The sequence below is a fragment of the Pogona vitticeps genome, chromosome 2, assembly GCF_051106095.1.
Source record: "Pogona vitticeps strain Pit_001003342236 chromosome 2, PviZW2.1, whole genome shotgun sequence".
NCBI classification, from domain to species: Eukaryota; Metazoa; Chordata; class Lepidosauria; order Squamata; family Agamidae; genus Pogona; species Pogona vitticeps.
Genome location: NC_135784.1, coordinates 134,545,176 through 134,572,703, shown reverse-complemented (window position 1 = coordinate 134,572,703; position 27,528 = coordinate 134,545,176). Strand labels below are relative to the sequence as shown.

Here is a 27,528-nt window from a genome sequence, read left to right as displayed (position 1 = left end):
TTCACCCCCTTGTCACTAGGAAATGTGTGTCTCCACCCGACAAACGTACATTCAGGACAGACTGCACATTCTGGGACAAGTTGACCACTGTCTTCTTGTCTGACTCTTTGCCCTGGATCTCATCTGCCAGTCTCTGCAGGAGAAATAAAAGTAGGGATTTAGGAAAAAGCAAGATCGAACACAGTGTTGGATTATTACTGATCAATTTTATTTATTTTTAAAGTACCAGTGTAATTTTGCTACAAACAACAAAAATTGAAACACTTTTATGGGAAAATGATTTTAAGCTAGCTGTTTGATTTCTGGTGGCTGTTTCATACATGCACATAATGCTTTGCTGTTGTGGCTACTGAACGAAAAGCACACATATGTGACTGTGAACTAAGCCAGCTCTTCTAGAACCGATTTCCATTTTTACATGTCTTGCATAATCTCAAGCTTTTTTCCTTGCATGCACCCATCCATTTATTCTGACAAATCCTGCATGAGAGGAGCACAGCAAGTACCTTTTTCTTTGTCGGAAAATAGCACAAGGCTCACCTTCTGAGCTTGGAGCTTGTAGTTGATCTGGCTGGGTCCATCTGTGGTCTTGACCTGGTATTTGGGAAGATTGTTGAGCCAGAACATCAGGTTCTCATTGGCATTTTGGAACTGCTGGTAGGTGAGGCTAGTGTTCCGCAGTGTCTTCTCCCTGCACAGAGAAGGGAAAGAGAGATTAATAAGAGTTTTGCACAAGACAGGTTTAGCAAGAAATGTTGCTAGAATATATACATACACCCCTCTGAAAGGCAGAGTGGTTAAAGTAAGAGACAAATGAAGTCAATCATTATAACACAGAGACTTCTTTGTTTTCACAGAATTTTGTTAGCGTTTGTATCCCACCTCAGACCATGCTGTGGCAAATTTAAGACGAACAAGTTAGTAACAAGTATTGGAGTCTTCTGACATACAAAGCAGTACGTTTGGTTCATATTTCGAAACAGAGCTCCCTCCTAAGTGGAAGGATGTCTGTATGTCATAATAGATGCTTTTCATCATCTTTGTATCTTTCATTTAGCTATTTTGCGATTGGTCATCAGATGATAAACATGGGCTTGCTTTGCAGTCCAGTTGCTGAGGTATGTATTTCTGAGGAAATCCTATCACTGGAGGGAAAAGGTTAAGGGAATATGAATTCCCTCAGTGTCTAGTTTGACCCTGCATCTAGTGGTTGAATGCCCAAGAAGAACATGGGAAGGCAAAGTTTTTTCTGTCTAGCCTTGAGAGTCTCTGCCCTGACAGTGAGGGGAGTTTTTTTTTTGTTTTGTTTTTTAAACCTATTAATTGTGCTTTGCTGGCTCTAGAACTTATCTTGAGCTCTTTCCTTCCTTCTGAGTTGTGTTTTCAAGTTAGATGTGAATCAAGAGCCCTTTTCTGTTTAAACTTTACAAGGCAGGAGGTGGATGGGCAAGAAGGACCCATTCTTCTGCTTTTGAAGGCCTAGCTATGCATGCTATAATTATATGAGAGAGCTGTGTTGCTCTTATAAATCTCCATCCGATCAGCAGTGGTAAACGAGTTTGAATCATTTATGTATGCTATTGAGGGGGAGGCCTTAACAGGATACACACACACTCTGATTTCTCCCTATTATTAAGGTAAGATTGCTTCTGGATGTAGACAACTTTCAAAGCAGCAGCAGGAGGAGAAGGCTGTCAGCCACACCCCTTGTGGCAAAGTAGTGGCTGGAAGGGACTGAAAACAAAACAGCAACCACTCTACACTTTCTCCTGTGGCTCCATACAGAGGTCAAGATGATTTCAGTGTGTTTGGCTTAAATGTGTTTTTGGAGCTACCTCTGCAAAGATCCACAATTCCAAATCTGTTTTTTTCAACAAGTTGTCTCACAAAGGTGTTTGAGAACCTCCCCCTTTACAATGATGATTATTATTTCTTTACCACTCAACGCCCACTACAGGAGAAGGCTGGGGTTCTCACCGGTGATCCAACTGGTCAGCCACAGCATGGTATCGGTCATTAAGGAGCTGGACTTCCTTCTTCTGCCTTGGCAGATCTGGACAGTACTCTTGGAAATTGTTCTGGACCGCGCTGCAGCAGTGCTCTGCATCCTTAAGGCTGCGGTTAAGCTTCAGCAAGCAGTCCTCCTGTTTTACTAAATCGCGCTTCAGTTTCTGCAAAGGAAGAGACATGCCATTTGGAACAGCAATTTCATTTAAAAATAATAAATCTCGAGTGCTTTCCCAGTCTTGTGTGCCAATCCCAGCTCCATATGGCCTGACCCTGTGGTTGAAATTCATCCTTATCTTGCCCTCACAGTGCCAGGTACAATGATCACACAGGACTTCAGCATGCTCTGTCTCAAGCCCTATCATTAGATTTTGGCTAAAGCTCCCGAACAGCTTTCATTGTGGAAATTAACACATGCTGAAGAGATGGTCCTAGATTATATTTGGCCACAGAGATAGAAGATTAATGATGCTCCAAGGGAGATTGATTAGTGATTTTAGGACCAGTTAGATGAGTGCTGAAAAAAATGGGATAATGCCTCTCAGGTTCAAATCTGTCATGAAAGAGGTGTAATGTATTTATCAGATATAAAGTTGCTTCTGCATTAAGCCCTATTTACCTATTAAACAGTCTAGCAGGAACATTGTGGTTATAGTGGAACACTTTCTCCAAGCAAGCAGTGAAGAACAGTGATTCATGCTCATGAATAGGCTCTAAATGTGAGCAAGAACCCTGAAAAACTCACAAAAAGTAACAATGGAGGGGGTTGGGACTAGGTGCTCTCTTCTGGATCCTCTCCATGTCGATGATTTGATAATGCATGAGTGTGACTTTAGTAGATCTGGCTTCCTAGGGGAATTTTAAAATGAAGGAACATCCTGTTTCACCTCCCCTATTGCCTCCTATATTGTGTGGGTAGAAAAAGCACCCTATTACTCTGTACCAGTGTCGTGCTGACTCCAGAGGTATCTGACCTGAAGTTCATTGGCTCGATCCTGAAGTGCATTTGGTGAGGCTGGGATGGTGCCATCATGAGATAATTTGGCTTCGAAGTTGCTGATGATCCTGTCTGTGTTCTCTATCTGATTCTCCAGATTCAGGGCTGCTTTAGCTCTGAGGAATAGAACATATTATTAAACCCATTTTACTTCAAAATAGCCATCTTCACACTAAAGCAAGATGTTCTTCTCTTACCAGCGTTCAAATTAAAACAGGTAACAGTCCACAGAAACATTTTAGAAGTGCTTCTTCCTCATCACACCAAGGGCATGATCAGATGGGCATTTAGCCCACTGTTTGGTCCACTGTGGGGATATGTTGGTTTGCTCATTTTTCCAGCAATCACAGAACGTAATTGCTGGAGCAAACTAAATCACCCTCAGAGGGCTGCTCAGGGGCTTCTACTTTTTTGGAGCAGGCTGAACTGTCCAAAAGCAACCCTTCTGGCTGTCAAGGCTCCTTCCAGTTTGAATTTCCAATATCATGAAGTGGCTTATTAAGTGAGCCATTTCAGGGGTATCAGCAAATTGAGCACTTCCTCTGCTCCTTGGTGGGGGGGCAGTAGAGGAAGTGAATTGTTTAAAAGACTGTAATAGACCATGGCTGAAATATTGCATCAGTTATTAAAACAAGGTTTTCTTCATCTCAAAGAGCCTGTTGAGAAACTGTCAATGGCCAAATCTGCTGCCTGGTGCCACTTACTTTTCATCATAGAGCCTTGAGAGCACCTTAACATCATTGTATTTGTTCTTGGTATTGTTAAGGGTCACAGGAAGCTGGGAGGCCATGGTGCCAGCAGGCTTCTTGGAAAGATACGACTCACACTCTTTCTGAGCAGTTTCCTTTTCTGTTCCTATGACTTGAAGTCTCCTTGTTGCTCCCTGAGAAAATGGAGTATTGAAGAAAATCAGTTCTGTGTAACATTTGTCTACTGAAAGACCAATGCTGGCTTCAAGTAATCATACAGCATCTGTGGATTTGAACCTATCGGCCTTCTTGTTGGGGTTATATTTTACAAAGAGCATTTCTGCTCAGTAAAGTTACAAGAGGGAAAGACAGGCAGGTGAGACTGACAAGTATGACCTTGAGAAACACTGAATGCCTCTGAGTAAGATCAGCATAAAGGCGGCAGCAGCAGCAAAGTATGAGTATGAGCAGGAGAAGCAGACTGGCGGGAGAGAGGAAGAAGGAAGGAAGCTGCGGAACAAAGCAACAGAATGAAAATATACTGCCAGATGAAGTGAGAGGAGTCTGCACGGATATTTCCATATGAGTGAAAGAGAAAACAGAAAAGAAACTGTTAAAGGATTGATGAGCCCTGAAATTACAGGGGCTACAAGCAACTAATTTAAATGCAAGTAATAAGCAATGAAAAGCTGTTATATCTTTTGGACTACAAGTATTTGACTGACATGAATTAAATGTGAATCATGCTTTTGTAAAATAAATACCTTTAACTTTATTCAAGTTAAGTCTCTGCTGTGCACTCTGCTATATATACAAAGGGGACTACTGTACAAACTCCGTCAGTTCTATGGGTATTAGCATGCTTGCCTGAATGAAATGGCAAGCAGTGCTCTTTATTTATTTATTTTATTTTATTTTATTTTATTTTATTTTATTTGTACCCTGCCTATCTGGTCATTGCGACCACTCTAGGCGGCTTCCAGACAAATACAAAAAAATACAAAAAAATATAGCAAAATAAAAAAATATAAAACAATAAACAGATTCTTCAAGATGGAAAGATGACAAAGGATAAGTGAAGAAAGAAGAATTAAGTATCTTGACTATTTTAGCCCAGTAGAGATCGATCTTCATTTATACCTGGGAGAATTGGATGTCGTTATTTCATCCAAGACTCTCAGCCCTGCAGTTTTCATACAGACATAGCCAGATATCCTAATGGTTTATCCGAACAATTGATACAATCAAGTAGAAAAAACAGGAAGCCAAGATTAATTATGTAGTCTAGGGAGCTGCACACATGGGGTGTGGAAATGACAGGAATTTTTTATTAAGCCATTGTCTTTAAAGTTGCATAAGAAAGCCTCCCTCTTTTCCTCTTTATTTCTCAGGAATGTCAAACTAAACATTAGAGATAGCATGTCATTTAAAAAGGGAATAACTTCAGTGCTAAAAAAGGGATGAGCATTTCACATCTCCTGTCATTTGCAACTGGAAAACATGGACTTTGCAAATATGACTTCTGAGATATGAAGGTCTGGTGCAATCACAAATCTGGAACACTGACAGTTTCAATTTCTAATAACATGCAATCTGTAACCAAATGTAGTTTGATTCTCTGTGGATGAATTCCCCCCAGTCTTCTCTTGCAGTGTTAAGACAGAAGGAGACCCACCAGAAGAAACTCCTCTTCTTTCCCCTCTAGAACGATTAATGCCTGCAGCATGTGAACAATACAGCGTTGTCCAGCATATGATGGAAAGCTATCATAGACAGAGGAGTGATCCAGATCCCCCAGTACTTGCCTCCTGCTCTCTGATCCGTTGAGTAAGGTCTTCTATAGGGTCATTGTGGTTTAGTGGGGCTCTCATGTGGCTAAAAGTCTCCTTCTTGACCTGGCCCAAGTCACCATTAATTTTCTCCAGCTTATAGAGCAATTGTTCAGCTTGGGAATCATCCTGGACCAACACAGGGGTCCTGACTGGAGCTGAAAGGACAAGGAATATTAACTATCCATTTGGTTGTGGCCCGTATTAAACCAAAACCCAAATGAAATTCACTAGATAGAGTTTTTCATCTGCCTATACATTTCAATTTAGCCATAAAAAAAGATCTTTCCATCATAAAGGTAATTAGCACACCCAACCTGCTTCCTTTTATATTTCATATCCATTTTGAACCCTTATCTATTGCCTGAGACAAATCTTTCTTCCCCAGAGATTCCTGTTTAAGAAGGATATCAAACAGAGCCTGGGCATCTTGAAAGCCCTTTGGGGATTTAGCTGAGTACCTCACATGTCCAGTCATACTAAGTTGCAGTTTCTAGCTAGAAAAAGGCTAAAATGCTGACATACCCTGATGGCTGGACTTTACAGGGTCCTTGTGGCTGCTTCTCAGAGTATTCTGAACTGTAGCTCTTTTCTGCTTTACTGTATTCAGTTCGCCTTCCAGCCTAAAAATAACAGAGGAAGTCAATATTGTTCATAGCTCAGAACTTTTCCAACAAAACTAGAAGCATATGCAAGGCATGCTTAGAAAGAAGGCAGATTTTTAAAATAAAATAAAAACCAGGATTAATCCAGATCCATTTTTTAAAATCCAGAATAAATAGCACCCTCTGGTTCCCCATGCCAAACAATAATTTGAAAATGATTCTATAGTGCACTAATTATACCATAGGCCAGATATACTCATTAACCCAGGGCAAACAGCAGTGGAACTGCTTCTATCTGGTTGCTTCCAGCACTGCTCCAGTCACACCAGTATGAAGTGATCCTGTGGGATGCTGGATGGCCCAGTTGGTCAGTGCTTGGACCCAAGAGTTTCCTCCTGCTGGATATTACCCTGAACAATGTTATATCACATGGAAGCAACTCCAGTGTGGCTGTGCACATAGTACTATGTTGCTCAGGTCTGGCATACATTTTATTCAACCATATGTTGTTCAGACTGTCAGAGTCGTTGGCACATGATGACAAAGGAAATGAAAGCATAGCAAAAAGCAACCCTGGCACGTAAGGTTTTTTTCTTGCAGTTTTGCTTTCTATTGTTAAGCAAACAGGAGTTGGAAAACCTTGCTTATTTCCTGTTAATCACACAGAAATTTACCTGTAGATCCCAGTGTATCTTTCACCCAACTCTAATATATGAGATTTAGCTTTACGTGGCAGTCAGTGCTTTGGGGTAAATGTGATGTCCCAGAAATATCAAAAAGAGAGAGTATGAATTGGACTTCACAGAGCCCCTGGTAGAGGGACAGAACAAAAACTCAATTTGTAAGCAGCCTTTAACATGAACTAATTAAAATTCCCATTCTAGACAGGGTGCTGAGCAACAAGCTGTGTGAATAATGTGTGTTTTGAAAGTACTGATACAGAAAGAAAAAGAATGGCTGTCATGCAGATAAAACTCTGGGGTGAATTGCCTATCATGTGCTTCCTGATTATGTTTAAATAGGGCACTACGGCCTTAATTTCAGAGCAATGGGTATAATTATGTGTGCAGTAAAAGGTTCCATATTTTCTATTATCAGAAATCACAGATGCTTGATGGTGTTGACTATAGTGTGAATTAATACCCTGCCTGTCCAACTATCATAGTGTACACATTAATGTAATCTGTTTCCATTAGTGCAAGTTCACTTTAGAAGGGCGTAAAGATAATGGATTCTACTCATCTGTGTGGTGATTATGTGTTAAGGCCGTCTCATACCATACAGTAAGACTGAATGAAAGTCCTATGGAAACCTGGAGACCAGGTACACAAACCAATACTGTATATCTAGTATAGGCCATTGCTAGGGTCAACCAAATCATACAGCATATAAATATATAACTGCAATATATCCACATTGTTTCATGGCCACACGATGACTGAGGATTTCTCTATTACAGAAGAAATTCTGATATTTCCAAATTGTATTATTTCCAAAATTATACTTCAACCTCAGAACATAGCAAACATCAGCTTTCTTATTTGTGGCTCATGGACTTTGGAAAGAAGAGAAACAAAAGCTTTGTACTCACTTATTCACTCTGTCTATGGCTTCTTGATCTGGAGGTGGAATGGAAAAGCAGACAGCAGGAGCTGCCTTAGTCTCTCTGCTGCTGTCCTGTACAAGCCAGGTCTCCTGGTTGTTGTTATCCATCAAAGTATATCTCATACCTCTTTCAAGCTGCGCCTAGGTGCCAAAAAGTTTTAGTTTTCAGTTGGTTTTCAAATGTGGCCAAACTTTACCAAAGAGGCAAACTTGAAACAAATGTTCAGGTGTCCCAAATCTGTCCTTCACTATTCAGATTCAAGACGGCCCAGAGTCTGTTTTGGATGTATTTATTTTAAACTTGCACAGCTAATAGAGTCATAGAATAATGGAGTTGGAAGGGGTGTATAAGGCTATCAAGTCCAACCTCTTGCTCAGTGTAGGAATTACTGTCAATGCTGCATTTGTCCTCTGTTTCTTTTGTCCCCAAAGTTATGTGTTCCTAGAACAATAACAACTATGTCAAATGGTCCTTATAGTTCCCTTGAATCTCTATGGCTCCATCATAAGAGGTAGGGGATAGCTCTGTCATAGTAAAGAAGTAAGCTCATTTTGCAAGAGCAGGAAGCCCTTACACATTGCCACTTGTGTGATCATTTTACAAATTTGTCTAATACTTTGTTCTCCTGATAGGCAAGGTGTGCACTGTCCAATCATTTATTGGCTGACATCTTGCAACTAGAAAAGGGCCATTGAATCAGTGGGGATTTGGTGAGTAAAGTCCTCCATTGCGACTTACTACTGGATGTCAGCCAATAAGTAGAATGGTTAAGGGGCATTACATATTCTGCCTGATGGGACGATAAAACAGGTTATTTGTTTGTTTGATTGATTTATAAACAACCCCATTAGTGCAATGCACTATTCTGGGCAGTTTACAACAATAAATAAAACTACTGCTGCTGCTGCTGCTACTACTACTACTACTAGTAGTAGTAGTAGTAGTAGTAGTAGTAGTAATAATAATAGTAACAACAACAACAACAAAAACAACAACATTAGTAAAGCATTAGTAAAATAAAAAGTGGCTCTAAAGGCAATTCTCTGTGTGATGGCAGGACAGGGGACATAAAATCAAACAGGGTCTAATGTGGAAAGCCTCCCTAAAACGCAACATGTTAAGTTGTCTTATGAATGTTAACAGGGAGGGGACCAGGCTTAACTCTACCAGGAGGTGATTCTACAACATTGGAACCACCATGAAGGAGGCCCAACCTTTCGTGGAAGACTTCCAGGCCTCCTTCGGAATGGCTACCTGGAGCAGCTTAGACTAAGAGGGTCTGGTAGGTTGAGCAGATATTGGGGAGAGATGTTCTGACAGGTAGTGTGGTCCCAAACCATGAAGGTTTGTAAGCATCATGCATATGTAAACATCAGAAACTTGAACTTGAACTAGGACACAACAAGTAACCAGTGGAACCCCCCCCCTCCCAAAATGTGCATAAAATGCCAGGTTATAGTTCAGACTGTATAGCTGCCATTCAGACAAAAAGCAAATTAATGGAAACATGAAATACACTGGCATCTCTTTTCTCAGACAGAGCACAAAATGATTCTTGGCTGTTTGACTGAAGGAGCAGCAGCAGGAGCAGCAGCAGCAGCACAGAGATGGAACAAGTTTTCAGAAATTGCGAGGAGGTATCACCAGAAAAGGATTAAAAAACCAGATGGTTCCGCTTCTGTCTCATATAGAAGATAAGACGAATGTTTTTCTTACATCACCCGAATCCCAGTCACAAAGACTATCCACAGAGATTGGTTGAGAGGGCTGAATTCTGCGCATTTTCAAAGGGCTGATCTCTTTACTCCTCCGTTTCAATTCAGCAATGTTCTTCTCAGCCAGTTTCACAGTCTTTTCATCATTCTAGACAGGAAGGAGAAGCAGGAAGTTATTGATGGTATAGACTCTGAGCAAGCACCATGGGCTTAAGTAAGCTTGCACAACCTGTAGCTCACTGAACCAATCAATATTAAATTGAGAGGCATAATTTCTCAGCCATCTGACCTCAAGATCAAATATTCTGTTTCAGTTATGTTTTGAGTGTGAGGTGAAATTCTTTTGTTGGGCTGTGGGGAGAAAATTTTTATTTTGTTTTTCTAAGGAGCATCTGCTCTGTGATACATTCATATTGTGGGAATTCAAGAATGTTTGCTGCTTTTGAAAAAAACCATCCCCTTTGCCTTTAATGGCCCAAATCCTTTTGTGTAAGTCACATTTGTGGAAGGGTGATGTCAGGGCGAGACTCCCCCTATCTCTCCAGCAATTTGGCTATCTTGCAAGTAATCAGTTTCATTGCATGGAAGCTGTGGGAGCCATGGGACAGAAAGAGAAAGTCTTTAATTATATATAAAAAGTCCCCTTGCTGGTGAAGTCATCATTTTCCAGAGACAGAACTTACGCAGGAGGATTTTGGCCAGTGGGGAATGCCACTGTAGTGATCAGCAGCCGAAACACAGCAGGCAGGTAATTCCTCCAGCAACTCTTTTCACTGGAGAGATGTAGTGTTAAATGGAAAGGGTAGTGATAGAAGCAGGCATGATAAAAACCTTAAGTTAGAAGTGTGGTGTTTCATGCAATTCTGTTTTTAAATCTAAATGAAAATGTTTACATTGGAATTATTTCTCACTCTCCTTTGCTGAAACAAACAAACAAACAAACAAACAAACAAAAAGCTTTCAAACATGAACCCAAGAGTATTAAAAACATCCCACACTGTTTTTCTTGAGAGAATGGTGAATCTGGAGATTAACAGCATAGACCTCTGCTTGCCTAATAATGTAATCCCTAATAGGCCACCCCCAAGTAAACATGGTGGATAATCTGCAAAATAATTCAGAGGAATGAAGTTGCGGAAGGGGTGATTGTAGGAAACCATTTCTCATGGGTCAGTTTTTCCATTTTATGCTGATTCCGTTTTTCACCCAATTAGCCCTAAGGTTAACAGACCCCGTTAGTCATCTGTTAGGGTCTGCCACATACCGAACAACTATTCCGTCTTCTTAGCCCTTGGCAAACAGCAAAACTAGGGGATCTATCAAGCATCCGGTAGGCTGCTATCCATAGACATTGGACTACACTTGGGCTGATGGCCCATAACCCGTGTCATCCTGGATTCAATGTCGATGGGGCAGGAGAAACCAACTGCAGAGTTGCCAAGAGTGTCAGGGCCAGAAGGAAGAGTCACGCCTGCTATTTACACTTCCAAATCATATATGAAGGTATGGATGAGTTTCTATGTGTACAACTTGTACAGAGGCAAGTACTTTCTGTCCAATCTGCAACTCAGAAAAAGACAAGGGGCTCTCTAGACGTCTCCATTTTCTTTAGACCCCTACAGATATGATTTTGTTGCTTCACAGGTTGACTTAATCCACAATTTTCAGGACAGCAAATGCTTTTCTTCTGATTTGGGAAACGGCACCTTGCAGGAAAGCACTTGGTCACAATGTGCTGAACAAGGCACATTTTTCTCCAGCAACTCTTCTTCCTTTCACTTTTCCCCTTCCTTGCCTTCACCAAGTTAAAGGTGTGTGTCAAGGTGATTTAACTCTGTATCTAACAGAACTTAGGTAAAATCATCAAACTAAATTGTTGAGTTTAGCTGTCACCAGAAACTTATTTAATTAGTAGTTACAAGATTACAGGTAGCTAAAGTCTCTCTCCCCCCTCCCCGCTTGTGATTCTCACCTCCAGCTGAAGGATGAGGTCAGACACCACGCCTGGGCTGTCCCTGTTGAACTTGCTGTACTTTGTGTCAAGATCATTGTTCAGCTTGTCAAGCGACTGGCTCACAGCATCAGCATCATCATAGAACTAAAAATGATCAAGATTTTTAAAAAAGCAAAAACAAAGATGGCACTTCTTTGACCATGATGATCAGACAATACTTCTGTTATATTACTGTCAAGCACGGAATCTGGAAATCATTACATCTGTTTGACTGCTACTCCCGGAGTCTCTCACCCAGTATAGTGAATATGTTTTTACATTTGGCTCTTTATTTCAGAGATCAGAAGTACAGTCATCATATCTAGTCAACTCAAGGTTCAGGGCTTTACATTCACCTCCATCATTTTCCCTTGTGTTGCTTCTTTGTACATTCTGTTGGGTGCCCAAAGCTCTGTCTGATACAAAGGTATTTTTTGTCTTGAGTGCCTTACCATCTGAGGTGTAGTTGGTGGCTACTGGGAAAGGCTATTCTTTGTGGCGGCACTCCAGTTATGGAATGCTCTCTCTGGGAAATCTTCCTGTTATTACTCTACTGTCATGTTGGCATCTGGGGAAGGGGTTTATATTTTTACAAGTGTTTTTAATGATTTGATTTAATTATTTTGCTTCCATTGAAGTCTTTATGCTCCACTTTTAGATTTTTGCTATTTTTAATATGTTGTTTGTATGTTCTTTTTGCTTTTCTTCTATTTAAATTCTTTCTTACTTGTTTGAAATAGAGAAAGAAATGGGAACAACAATGTTCAATAATGTTTAACATTTTAAAATTCTGTTTATTTCAACGTATTAAACAAGAGTGTCAAGAATAATAAAAAGACTACAAGAAAATATAAGAAATTAAGGAGTTTATATAAAAACAGATAGGACAAAAGCAAAAAATATATAATTATTATTTAAAAAACAAAACAAAGGACTTCCAAACTCTGTGGCTAGTATTCTATTAAGTGGAAATGCTTGCCAGCTTAATAATGGGGGATCATGCTGTTTGTACAAGTGTTGCTGCTGAGCAAACAGAAGGCATGTTTTCTTTTTGGCAGTCACTGGATGCACAACAGCTATGAAACTTGTGGCATGATTCCACATTAATACGCTAGTGGAGTTTTCTCCTCAGCAGGAATCAATGAGATACTGGGCTGAACGTTTCATACTATGATACATTGGAAAGGCTATGTCCATCTCCCCAATACTCTGAAGAACACCCCAAAAAACCCCACAACCAGTAAAGGAACTTAAAATTTCATAAGCAAAGATAAAAACAAGGATGAGACATCTTGATTTAATATCTCACCTTCAGTCTGAGTGTGAGAGAAACTGATGTATGACAGGCAAAAACAAGCTCACATTAAACTATAACAGTTAGTCTTTAAGGGGAAATACTCTTTTGTCTTCTTAATTTTTTTCACTTTTGTTTTGTTTTTGTCTGACAGACTAACATGGTTACCTCTTCTAAAACTGAAACTGATGTTTTGATTACATCAAAATGTTTATCCTTCATTTTCTCTCCCCTTTATCAAATGTTTATGTATATTTTTTGGTCATGGTTTTTGTCATTCTCTAGAAGATGTACGGCAATATTTCTTCAAGCTGTAGACAAGAACAGATACTGCAAGTACTGGATGCAGTGAGATGCACTGAAGGAGTGCGGGAGGAAATGAAGCTGTAGTGTAGAAGGCAAACTTTCCAGCTAGTAAGTTTCATGCATATTTTGTCTTGCCCTTTTGAATATCTCCTTCACGTTTTAAGCAGTCCTTCTTACCAATGATCAGACTGGCTAAAACATCAATGTTTTCAAAAGGGAAAGAGTCTTCATATTTCTCACTCTAGAATAATCCTTTCTGTGTCAATATGATTTACCTTTATGTAGTTCTCTATATTCTTCAGATGGTTCTCCTGACAGATACACAAATTGAGAAAATTCTGCCACTCATTCTTCAGGGCGTCCTGATGAGCCTGCAGAGAAAAAATCAAGAGTTATCATTTCTCTCTGTCTTTCTCTCTCTGGACTTTGTCCAGTTCCTTCTCTGTTATTTCCCGGATGGTTAACACCAGTCCCCAGATTACTAGCTACTAAATCTAGACAACAAAGGAAACTGCATCAGATATAGTATGCCTTCTGTGACAGGTGAGCAAAAATTGATGTTTTTGTTTTACAGCAAGTGAATAGATGAACTTCCCTGACAATTGAATTAAAAAATATGCCCTAAAACAATTTTTAGATTAGAACATTCAGAATACATTTGTCCTGTATTTTATTCTCAAATAACACCTCATTGCCAAAATACCAGTGCTTTTCAGATTGCAAAATATTTCTCCTTCAGGGGAAATTATGCTGTTGGATTCAAGAAAGTTATATATGATCATATTTCATCTGAGCAAAGAGTCCCAGACTTCATTATAACAACATAAAACTTATTCTCCTGACAAGGCACTTTCTTAACTAGTCCTATTTCTTTTCACAACTGAACATTTCTAGGGTATTTCTTCTGTTTGCACTTCCATGAATCAAAACTCTGAGCCCGTGTCTCAAACATAAAGGGGCTATTGGGAAATTTTAATAAAATTAATCAGATTTATATCCAAAATTCCACCCCCTTTCACTGCTGTCACCAGATTCTGATGGAATTGGCTGAACAGGTTCCAGCCAAGCTAATGCTGGCCTCCCCTATCCTTGTTCTGGGATATAAGAAAATGCTAGGTGACATTCAGAATAACAGCTTATCAGAGCTTGAAAACAACAAGGAACCCTGAAGTTTCAAAATCCTACATCATCCCATTTCCCCAGCCTACAGTTCACATGGATCTTTGGAAATAGGAGCATAACTATTAAACTACTTTTGTACAGCAGATATCTGGAAGCAGGATCTGAAGTCCTTAGGAATGGACCTCAACAGATGGGAAATCTTGACATCTGAGCGTTCAGCCTGGAGGCAGGCGGTGCATTTTGAAGAGACACTTGTTCAGCAGGCCAAGGCAAAGAGGCAGTCCCAAAACCAGCAAAATCAGAGAGCTGGACAGGGGATAGATTGGATTTGTCTTCAATCCCTGTGGAAGGGATTATCTCTCTCAAATTGGCCTTCTCAGCCACACTAGATGCTGTTCCAAGTCCTCCATACAGAGCACCTTACCATAGTCTCTCCAGACTGAAGGATGCCTAATCGTGCCCCATGAAACACAGGATGCTAGGCTGGTTCAAATAGTACAACAAAATCCTGTGTCTTACAGGGAGTGAAAAAGTTTGAAGGAAACAGTCACTTTAGCTAAGAGATCAAAATTTGGTTCTTGCCCTTCTTTGAACTTTTTCTGTTGCAACTGGCCAATTTTGTGAGTTTTGGAGTTTTTGTCCCCTTCTCAATCCTGTTTCCCTTTCCTTTTGTGCGAGCTCTTTCAGATTATAAACCTGAGGGCTGGAACTTGATTATTACTGATGTTTTGAAAACCATTCTGGAGGGCTTTTTCAGCTCAAGAGCTTGGGTAAAACATGCTTCTGATAAATAAATGATAAGCATTGGTGAGTTGGGCACAGACATAAATTCCAAAATTCTACACAGACCTGGATTGGGGTCACTGCTGGATGCTTCAGTTCAATCATCCTCTCGCCATCATCCTGGAGTGTATTCACATATTCTTCCTGGTTAAGGAGCTCGTTATTCTTGAACTCCTGCAGGAGAAAGAATATAAACACTTAACATGCTAAAAGATCCTTGGAGCCACGATAGGGGAAACCACCAATCTGAAGTTGGTCAGCCTATTCTGTTACTGAAGTCACTGTAGCAGAGAAAATAGCTTCTCAGGTTTTCACCTGAAAATGCAAGCATAACAAGTGTGTGTATTTGTGTAGGTGTACTTAAGTAAATTGTTTTCACGTAGCCACAGCTCAGAAGAAGAGCAAAAGCTCATTTGCACCATCACTTCCCCCTAGTGCAACTACTGAATGGCCAAAATCCTCTTGTGTAGTTGTGCCGGTGGGATAATGTAAAGCCGCAGTGCCAAACTGTCACAATTAACAAATCCCCATCTGGATTCCTCTTTGTGAGCCAGTTTGAAGTGGATGTTGGGTGGACCATCCAAAGCAGTGGAGACAGTTGTAGACAGGCATCTTTAAATGTTCTGTTTACTTCTAGTTTTTGATATTGGCTGAAAACCTTTACACTGTGCAATTAGGATTATGTCATCAATTCAATTTAACTGAAAGCTTCCTATCCTCCCTTCAGGTTCCAGTGCTCCCTGACACTTTCCTTCTGCCCCTGAGGAAACCTTTGGGAGCTTCAGGATGTTGGGGAGGGGGAGGGAGGTAAGCCCTCATTAGTCAAAAATCATCACCAGATTGCCAGTGGCAATCCTGATCCAATCAACAGGATCAAAGGTGATGATTTTTGGCTAATAAAGGCTCCCCCACCTGTCCACCCTCATCTTGAGGTTCCCAATCAGATTTCAGCCATTGTGTGCATCTGAAGTACGACCACTGAGAATCTGGACAGAAATAAAGACGGCTAGTCCAACACCATGGCAATGTCTCAGTCATTTCTTAGGAGGTTTGGTGATTCAAGGCCGTCTTTTCAAAGACTTTCCCAGATTTTCTAAGAAAGCAATGAATAGATGGTTGACAGCTCATGCCTGTTGACACCGGCGTATGCATCACATCATCATTCTTCTCTCTCCAAGTATATTCTCAGTGATGAATGAAATTCTCATGAGTGAAATCAAGAACAGCAGCAGCCACAAAAGGTCTAAAGATCTCTTTAGGTCTGTCTCAAGACTGCTCCTTAAAGGATAGGTACAATTAGCAATTCAAAGACGCCTTAAGAAATGGAAGGTAACTCAGTTGCTTCATTGAAGTCTTACATACAGTGGACCCTCGACTTACAGAGGGCTTGACTTACAGACTTATCGAGTTACAGACTTCTCTGGCTGCAAAATTTAGGTTCAACTTGCAGCCAGAGAATCGATTTACAGACCAGAAAAAAACTAAAATGGAACAAAAATGAAACAAAAACTGCTGGTTATGGGATTAATAGGTTTTCAATACATTGTAGGTCAATGGAGACTCGACCTACAGAATTTTCGACCTGCAGCCACCGTTCCAATACGGATTAATTCCGTAAGTAGAGGGTCCACTGTAAAGGGATACCACATCTCTGATTCACCCTCACCAGGTGTGATGGTATCGCTACTTACTTCATATTCACGGCGTACCAACTGGGGATCGATCATTTGGTCACTCCAATCCTGCTTCAAGATCTTATTCTGCTGGTCTGTGAGGTAACCAAGCTCCTTAGTGCAACCATGGAGATGTGTGTAGAGGCTGCCCAAGCTCTGGCCTCGCCACATGGAGGCTTTCTAAGGTTTGAGAGAGAAAGAACACTTCAGTGCTCAGGCTACAACTATTGTTAAGCTATAAGTTATGTAGCCTTTTTCAGTGCATGTAGTAATTAAACTCGTAGCTAATTTAATGTCACAATAACCCCATGAGGTAGTTAAAATGCAGGCCGAAGTTGCCACTGAATGTGTGTGGAGTCTGTATGTGTGTGTGTGTGTGTGTGTGTGAGAGAGAGAGAGAGAGAGAGAGAGAGAGAGAGATGTAAGAACTTGTGTCTTTTTCATCCAGTCCCAGAACACTGGTAAGTGTTCAATTCCTTCCCTTTTTCTGCCTGTAATTCATGTAAACCTAATAATAATTTTAATTTTACTGATCCACACAGCTAACAAGGCAGAACCTTTTCCCTCTTCACTTTATTCTCACAACAATCCTGAATTGGAGGCTAGGGTAAGAAAGAGTGGCTGTTCCAAAGCCACCCATGTTTTTGGAACACCATGTTTAATGTCTGAGTAGGGATTAGATGCCAGGTTTCTCACGCCCTGGCCCAACACTATAACTGCTACACAATGCAGAATATGGCACATCCCTTATTCCTCTCTGAAATCTTGATTTTTTTTTACCCCCTCAAGGCAAATGGAAATGTGCACAGAGAGACCTGATCTTGAAAATAAAAATCTGAAATGTTGAAGGGAATGGAAAATCAGAAACTGGGACAGTGGAAAGTGGGATAGGATCCAATTGAGGTCCCCTTAGAAAGGAAGATTTGGGTAGAATGGAAGATAAATAAATAAACGAAAGAAAAAATGACTGAGCAAATGCACAACTGTAGTATAACAAAATGAAACAGGGGTAGGGGAATGGGACTACGCATTCTTAGAGGGGAGCAACAAGGTATTCTACCAACACTAGAGTTAACTAGGGGGCAAACAGCACTGAGGAAATTGACTAGGTGAGACTGGATGGATAAAGAAGAAATTTAGAAAGGGAAGTTCACTTAAGCAACAAAGGAAGCTATCCAGTACACATTCACAGATATGCCTCCATATGTACCTGGGGAGATACCTGGGGAGTGAATGAGGGGACAACAGCAAGGGGGAACAGCACCAGAGGGCAACAACTCATCAGTAGTACAGAGAAAGCACAACGAACTAATCAAAATGGTGTGGAGTTTCAACTGTAAGATTGCATTGGATTTTAAATGGCACAACAATGGCTGGAGAATGGAAGGAGCCCATCATCTGTAAATACTCCATGTCTATTCTGGTTCAACACACAGGACTTGAATTCAGGGATGTCCATAGTCTGATATGATGGAGCTGAGAGACCAAGGTGTATTTGCACTCAACTAGCCAATTAGGCTGAGTGAAGTGATCCTCACCCCAGGCTCAGACCTCTGGAGTATATTGGACAAAGGGAAGCAATAATAACTACTCAAGGGGTTTTCTCACCCTTCTAATCAGTTCCTAAACCTTAAGGCTTTAATTATCTACAAATCTGGGCTGGAACACAATGCTTACACCGCTTTCCCATCCATCAACATCCTGTCTGAATCTAACAAACATATGAATAAAATAAAACACTCAATTTTCCCGCCCTTCAAACTAAAGTAGTATTATTCAGAAAAAGATTCTTACCAGCAAACTCTTGTATTGGTTCTTTAAATCTGCTGCTTCCTTTTTGTTTGGATAGACAGACGGAGAGAGAGCACAGTACAGAAAAAGACAAAAAAATGGATTATATATTAAAAAATACAGTAATTTTCACAGATTGTGCAGAATGTGCTACAAATCCCAAACCAAACCAAAACCAAAAGGAGACTTTGTCTTTCTTCAGGCAGTAGTTACAGGCTAATTGTAAAAAAATATATCAGGATATATTTTTTAAGTTTTGATTTGGTAAGGTCTTCTAATTTTTGAATTTTTTTTTTTGCTTGAGCAAACTGTAGTCTTCTCATTATCATCAGTTCATTCAGTAGTAAAATTCTACGGGCATTAATTCAGTGTGTTCACAGTCTAAATGTCAATGATATTCAAAGATGTGCCCTTAGGATGGTGAGACCATGAACAGCAAATATTTATGAGTGGGGATATTTGATTTGCTTGATAGTTTCATGTTAATTTATGTATAAATTCAAAGAAAAGCAGAAAGGGAATCCTATTATTGAGATGAATAAGTCTCTGTTTTGTTTTTAGTCACCAATTAGTCAACGTTAATCAAGTTAGCAATTTACATGACTCATTATGACTCAGTCTGTTTCTGTGGACTGTTATTACCCTGCAGTTCACTGCTAGGGTAACTGAGGTGCAAAAATAAATAAAAGACATGGCCCATAATCACATAATGAGACAGTGATGGAGATGACACTAAAAATGAAGTGGTTGCTGGCCCTGGAGGTGTTAATGAACCACTCACTAGTAACTCTCCAGGACTTCCAGAAGTTTCAAGTATGAACATTTTTGGGCAAAGAGTGATTTTACCCTAACCCTAACCATCTACTTGTAGACTTTAGGCTAAGCTGTCAACCTTACTATGGGTCTACTCAAATGGGAACTACCATTTAAAATATATATATATATCTAGGCTGTTGATCTCAAGAACGTTTCATAACCAAGAAGAGAAGGGGCTGTTTCTTTGTTCTAAGGAGCTCCCTGCTTACCCTGGAGCCTTGGATAGCCTTCACGTATAATAACAGAGTCTTTACTTCTATTTCACCCTTGAGTCATTCAGGGTTTTTAAAAACAGATTTCTCTAACTGCACAAATGCCCTGCTGGACCTCCCTGCTCCCTGAAAAGCCAGACACAACTCTTCAGGCTGTGGGGTTGCTTTAGCATCTGTTGCACTGCAGTCAACAGGGCCTGAAGACCTTCAGTACTGAGTGAAGAAGAGGAGGTCAGGGCCAAAAAGAAGGTCTTGTCACATCTTTTGGGCAGTCTGATTTAAGCGTGGAGTTCTTTCTAATTCTTATACAAATTATGTTACTTGAAATTGCCTGTTGTTTAAATTCTTAATAAACAGATAAACACAACCTGTCTTTTTTCTCTGTGTGTTTCTCCAGGTGCACATTAATTAGTAACCAATTGCAGAGATTTTTTTCCAACAGCATATTTTGTGTCTAGCTACAAGCTGGGGGCAAAAAGCTCCTTGTCTCTAATGGCCCTCATCGCCAATGGTCATATTCCCAGGTACAGGCTTGCCTTTCATTTTCTGCACTTTCAGATATTGCTCTTCTTCCTCTCAGAAGGTTCATATATCCTTTTTGAATGTCAGACCATATATTCCCCTGAAGAGGAGTGCTCAGGACCAAAAGTGATACTTAAAAGAAGCCAGAATGGTGTGGATTCTACTCAGATGTTCATAATATAATTATTATTCATCGTTTGAAGGACAATGTGAATTTAACTGGTCTTGTGAATACCTTAATATACATGACTCAGTCTAGATCCAGGGTGTGGTAAGGAGTCATAATCTGGACAAACAATTATAAGAACAAGTCTGACTTAATACACTGTCATTGTTCTAAAAGAAAACTTACTCTGATGCCAACATCTTAGCAAGTTCTTCACTTATTACTGTCCAACAACATAGAACAATGAAAGCATGTTAGTGCACTTCTGGAATGGAAAACAAAGGCAGGGAAAGGCCACCTTACCGGACTATGGAGATTCTTGATCTGAAGGCCATATGCTTCTATTTCCTTCTGGAGAATATTGTGCTCTGCTATTTGTTTCTCCAGCTCTGGAAGAGTAGGTCCATACTTTCCTGTATCAACTTCTTTCTGCAGCAAACCCAGGAGTAAACCATTCAGTTATGTATTTTCACGGATGTCCAGTACTGGCAAGGAAAGCCAGTCTGCTCCTCTAATCTCCTGCTATGGGAACTGCATGGGCATGCCTACTGCTCGAAGGAGTGACCTGTCAGCACTGGGCATCCACCCCCATTGCCTTTCTGATGTCAGACACTGGAGGTCACTGAGCACCAGGACCATAAGTAGGTCAGTGGGACCAAGGCTTTGACCCAGCAGGCCAAAATGGAGAGAGGGCAAAAGGCCTGCTGCTGGAAGAGTGCCCACCCGTTTGCTCCAAGTGAACCAGGTGTCTCTAGACACTCTTCCCCAGGCAGAAGGAAACACAACAAGGCAAAGCATAGAACAGCACCAATATGGACACTGTGCTCTTCTACACAGACATTCTTTCCCATTTTTCACCACCCTCTCCCTGTGTACTCTTATCTTATATGTTTTATATATGGATGTGTTATGCATCATCAAACTGAGTCCAACTTAAGGTTGGCCCTCATATGTGAGATATTTAATGAGTGGATTTACCAGCGTCAGCCTTCCACCCCCACCTTAGTTTCCATGTCTGACAGGGATTTTAATATGACGCTCGGTCTGCTACACTACGCCGACTTACTTAATAGGGCAACAAAGCTTCAAATACCAAAAACTGCTATTTATGGCTCCACTGAGGACCACCGAAACTATAAAGGATGTGGGCAACACAGGAGACAGATTTAGAAGAGGCAGCTGTGTTAGTCTGCCCTAGTATATCAGGCAAAGACAAAAGAAACAGAAAAAGAAAGAAGACGAAAATGCTGTGGCACTTTAAAGACTAAGTGACTAACTTTAATGTGAACATTTATGGACAAGTGCAAGGAAGTGGACTTGCCCACGAAAGCTCGCATTAAAATACAGCAGTTAGCCTTAAAGGAGACAGAAAGGAGACAGACATTCACAGAACCAGTTGTGGCTCCAGCACTAGAACGCCACGCTTGGCAAACTGCCCAAGCCAAATGTCTTCCCTTTACCTGCTTTTGTTCAAGTATTTTTGCCCAGTCCACTTTGGGTCCAGTTTCAGGTAGTGTAAATTTTTCATAGAGATCCCGATATTCAGCACATTGGTGTGTCACCCGGTCATGGAGCTGCTTGATGCTTTGCAGGACAGAAGAAAGAAGAAATCAGTGGCTGTTGTCTCATGGAGCTTCTGTGGAGCAGTATAGTAATTTGGGATTATGCCAGGCGTGCAAGTGTTGCTGTTGTGCAGGTAGTGACCTCCATGAGCGCAACCATCCTCTGCTTGCACATTGGCAATGCTTGCGCAAGGCATGCAATACCACTTTACTACATTGGTGGGACTGTCTACACAAGACACTGGCCTCTTTTAGGTCTCCTCCAAAGAACTGGATGCCTTGAGAGAAGAAGTCGAGAATATATGACAGCATTCTTGAAAGACTTGAAAGGTTGTCATACCTCAAAGGTTGTCTGTCCTCAATCATCCCAAAGTGCAGGACATGAAAGAATGGGCTCAAGTTATAGGAAACCAGTTTTTCCTGAAATTCAACCAAAATCTGGTTTCCTATAACTTGAGCCCATTCTTTCATGTCCTGCACTTTGGGATGATTGAGGACAGATTTTGTCCCTCCTCTGTATGACAACCTTTCAAGTCTTTCAAGAATGCTATCATATATTCTCGACTTCTTTTCTCAAGGCATCCAGTTCTTTGGAGGAGACCTAAAAGAGGCCAGTGTCTTATATATATAACAGTTAGGATGTTATATATGTGAAGATTCTCAGTCATTCAGGTGAGGTTATCTGGAAGTTGAGTCATGGCAACTGGACTTCTTTCTTCTTAGGTTGAAATGTTTTGCTGCTCATCCAAGTAGCTTTTTCAGTATGAGGAGAGTTGGTAGGAGACCCCTGATATATCCTATCAACTCTCCTCAGACTGAAGAAGCTACTTGGATGAGAAGCGAAACATTTCAACCTAGTAAGAAAGAAATCCGGTTGCCATGATTCAGCTTCCAGATAACCTCACCTGGATGACTGAGAATCTTCACAGATATATTGTTACACATTTTGGGGCAGATACCCCGAAGTTGGTGCGAGAATATGAATCCTAACTGTTAGAGCAGTATGACAATGGAACCAATTACCTCCGGACATGGTGAGCTGTCCAACACTGGAGGCAGTCAAGAGAAAGTTAGACAGCTATCTGTCAGACATACTTTCACTTGGATTGGGCAGGGGGGTGGACTCAGTGGCTTTACAGATCCCTTCCGACTCCATTATTCTATGATTCTAAGATCTATCAAAGGCCACTTAATGAGCTATAGAGTGTAAACCAAATTTGAAGTGCATCACCTGTTCTTGTAAATCACTCAAACATGCCTCTGTGTACTTAAATTAATACATATCAGGATATTTCTACCCACTACTCACTCTTTTTCTATTTCTAAGGCCTGAGGGTGCTTAAGTCGCTTGACTTTGTCCACATCTAGGAAAAGATCTTTCAACAAGGTCTCGGACTCCTTCAGGTTTTTGGCATTCTGCTGCTGGAACTCAAAAGTCTTGCTTTGCTGGTGGTTATTGGTATCCTGCAACCAGAAGAAGGTAAATGTTCCCATCAGAGAAGGCTGGGTGTGGTTTTAAACCCAGAAAGCCAATGCTTTGTTTAAGCATAAGTGTGTGATTCTTGGTACCTGCTCTACATCCATTCCACAAATACAAGGAGAATACTTCCATTGCATTGGGGGGGAAAGGTATCTTTTTTTAAAAAAAGGCTGACACAAATTCAAGAAGTATGGGTTTATCATGATTGAGATAAACAACAGATAAAGCTTGCCAAACACGCTAGGTGGAAGACAGAACGCTGGACCAGATGTGCCTTTGTCCTGATGCAGCAAACTTGCTCGTCTTATGTTCTAATTTTCCAGCAGAACCCAAGAAGCCCAAGAACAGTCTTGGACAGTCAGATCACTTCACCACTCCCTCATTCTTCGTGCTGTTTCTGACACAGTGGAACAGGGAGAGTGGCTTCCATCTTAGGTGAGGCTGGGTTAGCAGGCAAGAGAGGTGGGCATTGAGGCATACCTCAACAAGCAAATTTTTCCCCGCAAATAGACACTGTTTCCTGATTCCTCTATTTCACAGCAAATGAAGAAGGGTTTGAATAGTTTATGTGATGCACTCTAGTTCCAAATCTAGAGCCTTCGATATTATTCTTGGCAAGACTCCTTTCCTGTGTGAAAGGAAGAAACCCAGGAAACAAAATGCTTCTTATTAGCGTACCTGCATGCAAGAAAAGATTTCTCTGCTCAATCTCTGTTAGTGGTACAACATAGTTAATTAAAAGCATAGACGTAATGCCAGAAAAAAAAAATCAGCAGGAGCCCTACTGGAATGTGAGGATGGGAGGGCAGATACCTCAGAGAAACTATGTAAGACCCGGAAACAGCAATGTCTATAAAGCCAACATGCAGAAACAAGAGCTGGATGGAACTGTATTATAACACAAGAGATTTGAAAGTGAAGGTTTGATGGTTGCAAATAATGGAAGTGTCTTGTCAAATTCAGCATTTTAATTTTATAATCTACTTTGGAACTTTGGATTCTCAGATACCTTTCCCATCCAAAGACAGGAGAAATTCATTTCACTCACCCCAATCCAGTCCAGAGCTAGCTAGCTGTCTGCACAGTTCAAGCAGTTGGGTTCTTAAATGTTCTGGTTGGAGCTTTCCCCTATATTCCCTTCACCTCCACTGCACAGTAGTCCCTCAGTCAACTTCCCAGAGTTACCTGCTTAAGTTTGGTCTGTGTTTCAAGGATGTTCTTTTCCACTTGGTCAGCGCTTTGTTGCATCCGTGAGATGAGCACAGCCAGGTCATTGCCACTTGAGGATCTGAGGGTAACAAAGCAAAATCAGGTGGGATAAAGGAACAAACCATGTGCTTGGAAATTTTTCTTTAAGTCAGGAGCAGATTAACCATTATTTTCCTGGGTACATGACAGCCGGGGAGCCCAACCTGGATGGAAAGAAATTCCTTAACTGCTGAAGGCCTCATTGCCACAACAAGAGCTTTTCAGACTACAAATTCGGATATAAATACAGTATGGGCTTTGTTTGCAAGTCTGATTTTTTTTTTTCAGACATGAAGTTTTGCTGGAATCGCATCTCAGGAATTTGAATGTGACTCCAGCTAAAATGATGTGATATCCGTAACCATATAATTTGGTCCTAAGGTGCTGCATATTCAGTAGCAGAACTATAATGGTCAATATGAAAGTAGACTTGGGTCTGATATGAACAAGAATGCTTATTTTTGTGGCTGCACTGATCCAAAAAAAGTTTTTCAATGAGACGGATGTCTTTAAAAAAAACACTCCTGTTGTAATAACTACAGCGATAGCTCTACCTGTCCTGCAGTTGGACATTTTGCCAATTGTTGACTTGGGGGGTAGGGGGATTGAGGAGTTAAATGGGAATATTGAGGTGGATGCCAAGAAGGCTCCTTCTTTTTCTTCTTTTTCTTTCTTTCTTTCTTTTGGAAGGGAAGATAATGAAACTTTCCCCACTTCTTATTGTGTAAACAGAGGAAAGTTGTGTGTAGCAAAAGAATAATGCAACCAACTGTAATGTCACAGATACATACTGCCTGATCCACATGGTTGGCAATATAAGAGGAGGCTTCCCTAATATTAGCAAAGGTTTTTTCTGTATTTGGTTGTTGTGGGTTTTTCAGATTCTTTGGCTGTGTTCTGAAGGTTGTTCTTCCTAATGTTTCGCCAGTCTCTGCGGCTGGCATCTTCAGAGGACAGCGCTCTGTGCTCTGGTGCTGTCCTCTGAAGATGCCGGCCACAGAGACTGGTGAAACATTAGGAAGAACAACCTTCAGAACACGGCCAAAGAGCCCGAAAAACCCACAACAACCATTAGATCCCGGCCGTGAAAGCCTTCGCGAATACATTTTCTGTGTTTGTTTTATACTAAATTCAGAGATCATTCTGATTTTTCCTAGAATTCTATACCGGGAAAGAATAATTGATTTTTTTCTTGCCAAGTGGACTGGACATTACTCCACCTCTTCTGACCGCTAGGTATGACTACTGATTTGATTGTAACATACATATTTCAATTGATTCTCCAAGTTTGTTAATGTCAAAAGACTAATGCCAGCTCCACATGCTTCTGCTGTATGCCTCCTACAGAGACCTGAGAACTTGGCCAGGGACTTTGGCAGGTCTGCTGGGAGCCAGGGAGAAGTGGATGGGCAGCCAGATTGTTGTATTTTGTGAGTCAACATCTTTGTTACCTCTGCCTCACACACAATCTAGTGCCCTAGCCTTGCTGCGTGAGCCATAAGTATTGCATCTGATCCAATTTTTGGACTTTCTGCTAGAAGCCGAAGCTTCTCCTTGCCTAATAAAGAGTTCTGTAGAAACCTGAAAACTTGTCTTACTTGTATCCAATAAAGAGATTGTCTAACCCAGAATATTAATGCTTGGCATTAGTATTAATCACAGACCAACAAAATCTCCAGTTTACTTAAAATTATCTGTTCCCATTATTATGGAAAAGGCATCAGATTTTTTAAAAAATAACATTCTTTGTGGCATTGTTTAAATTAAATTACCTGTTTTAACAGTGTGTGATAAAAAGAATACAAATGCAGTATTTTCAGTTTATAGTGAATTTCTGGGGTGAGCAAACCCAGAAACTATTTCTTAATTATTTATAAGATGACAATTGTAGGAATTTGCTTTATGTGCCTCATTAGTCTTGCAAATATGTGTCAATCTTATGATTCCTTAGCCCGACTTACAATTACCCATGGTATTGAATTAGCTACCACAGATTTATAGCACTCATCTTTTGCACATTAATGAAGCAGATGCCTGTGATAGATGAGACTCCGAGTGCAGGAGAATGGCTGTCAGTTATGACAAGGAAAAGAAAATAATGCAGAAACCTTGGCCACACTACAAATCATGGAAAGACATTTGAGCTACCACCAACCCATGTTATTTCACAGGTGTTCCTGTATCATTATATTAGCATTCTCACTTTCTCATCAAGCAGCAGCTGATTTGGAGCAACAAGATGAATGTCCCTGTTATGATGATGTACTACATGTGACTCCTGTGAGACACACATATTGGTGGTCCCATAACATTTAACTTCAACTCAGAGAAATCAGTGAAGCCAGCAGAACAAGTTTCTAGAAAACACAGATCAGATTGTGCAAATTACTTTATAACTGCTAGATTGGACAAACTGCAGAATAGAAAAATGAGAATAATCTGTACCTGGGTCTACTGGCAGAAATCTAACCTGCCTTCCTGGAGTTGTTTCTTTCTAGCCTTATAATTAAATGGAGTCAATACCCAGATAAGGTTCTGCCATTTCTTAGGCCTTTTCATGCCAGCTAATTCATAAATCAAGGTTTGGAACTGCTCAGTGTAGAATGTGTTCTTTGAAGGCAAGTTATTTAATAACCACCATGTGATACCACCTGTTCTCACCGGCAAACCCCACATTTTATTGCTTTATCAACGACAAAACACAGCAAAATGTGACTGTGTGTTGTAAATTAGGCAACATTTAAAGAGTTTCTGGAGAACATATGGGAATTTTGCCAATTAGGAAAGGCTTTGATACCAAAAGCACCAAGGGAGGGGTTTGTGGGGAGTTGGCGTAGCTCAGTGGGTTGAAGGACCTGACCGCAGAGCCAGGGGCTGGGAGTTCGAAGCCCCGCTGCGTATCCCTGGAGTAGAGCCAGTCAAGATCACTCAGAGGGTGTGCATCTGATGGGGTTATGTGCTCTGCTCCCTGCGTGGCCTTGGGCAAGCTGCACTTTCCCTGAAGGAGGCACTGGGAAACCCTGGGAGGATTGCCGTAAGTTGGAATTGACTAGTGGTGCATTGTTGTTGTCAAAGTCTTCAAAGGAGAACCTTGGAGAGTAAATTTGCTCAG

General features: G+C 40.8%; 1 protein-coding gene across 1 annotated transcript in view; it reads right to left on the bottom strand.

The window, feature by feature from the left end:
- EVPL (envoplakin) overlaps positions 1 to 27,528 on the bottom strand; it is a 46,310-nt gene that overhangs the window by 8,414 nt on the left and 10,368 nt on the right. Inside the window, exons 2-19 of the mRNA XM_072990509.2 lie at positions 24,354 to 24,456; positions 22,998 to 23,152; positions 21,587 to 21,710; positions 20,430 to 20,555; positions 18,414 to 18,452; positions 16,638 to 16,799; positions 15,013 to 15,120; positions 13,317 to 13,412; positions 11,421 to 11,546; positions 9,450 to 9,596; positions 7,719 to 7,873; positions 6,048 to 6,145; positions 5,495 to 5,680; positions 3,709 to 3,883; positions 2,982 to 3,120; positions 1,978 to 2,171; positions 541 to 691; positions 50 to 133 (exon numbers count right to left, since the gene is read on the bottom strand). Of these exons, the coding sequence (XP_072846610.2) occupies positions 50 to 133; positions 541 to 691; positions 1,978 to 2,171; positions 2,982 to 3,120; positions 3,709 to 3,883; positions 5,495 to 5,680; positions 6,048 to 6,145; positions 7,719 to 7,873; positions 9,450 to 9,596; positions 11,421 to 11,546; positions 13,317 to 13,412; positions 15,013 to 15,120; positions 16,638 to 16,799; positions 18,414 to 18,452; positions 20,430 to 20,555; positions 21,587 to 21,710; positions 22,998 to 23,152; positions 24,354 to 24,456 (2,368 nt within the window). The remainder of the gene's footprint in view (positions 1 to 49; positions 134 to 540; positions 692 to 1,977; positions 2,172 to 2,981; positions 3,121 to 3,708; positions 3,884 to 5,494; positions 5,681 to 6,047; positions 6,146 to 7,718; positions 7,874 to 9,449; positions 9,597 to 11,420; positions 11,547 to 13,316; positions 13,413 to 15,012; positions 15,121 to 16,637; positions 16,800 to 18,413; positions 18,453 to 20,429; positions 20,556 to 21,586; positions 21,711 to 22,997; positions 23,153 to 24,353; positions 24,457 to 27,528) is intronic.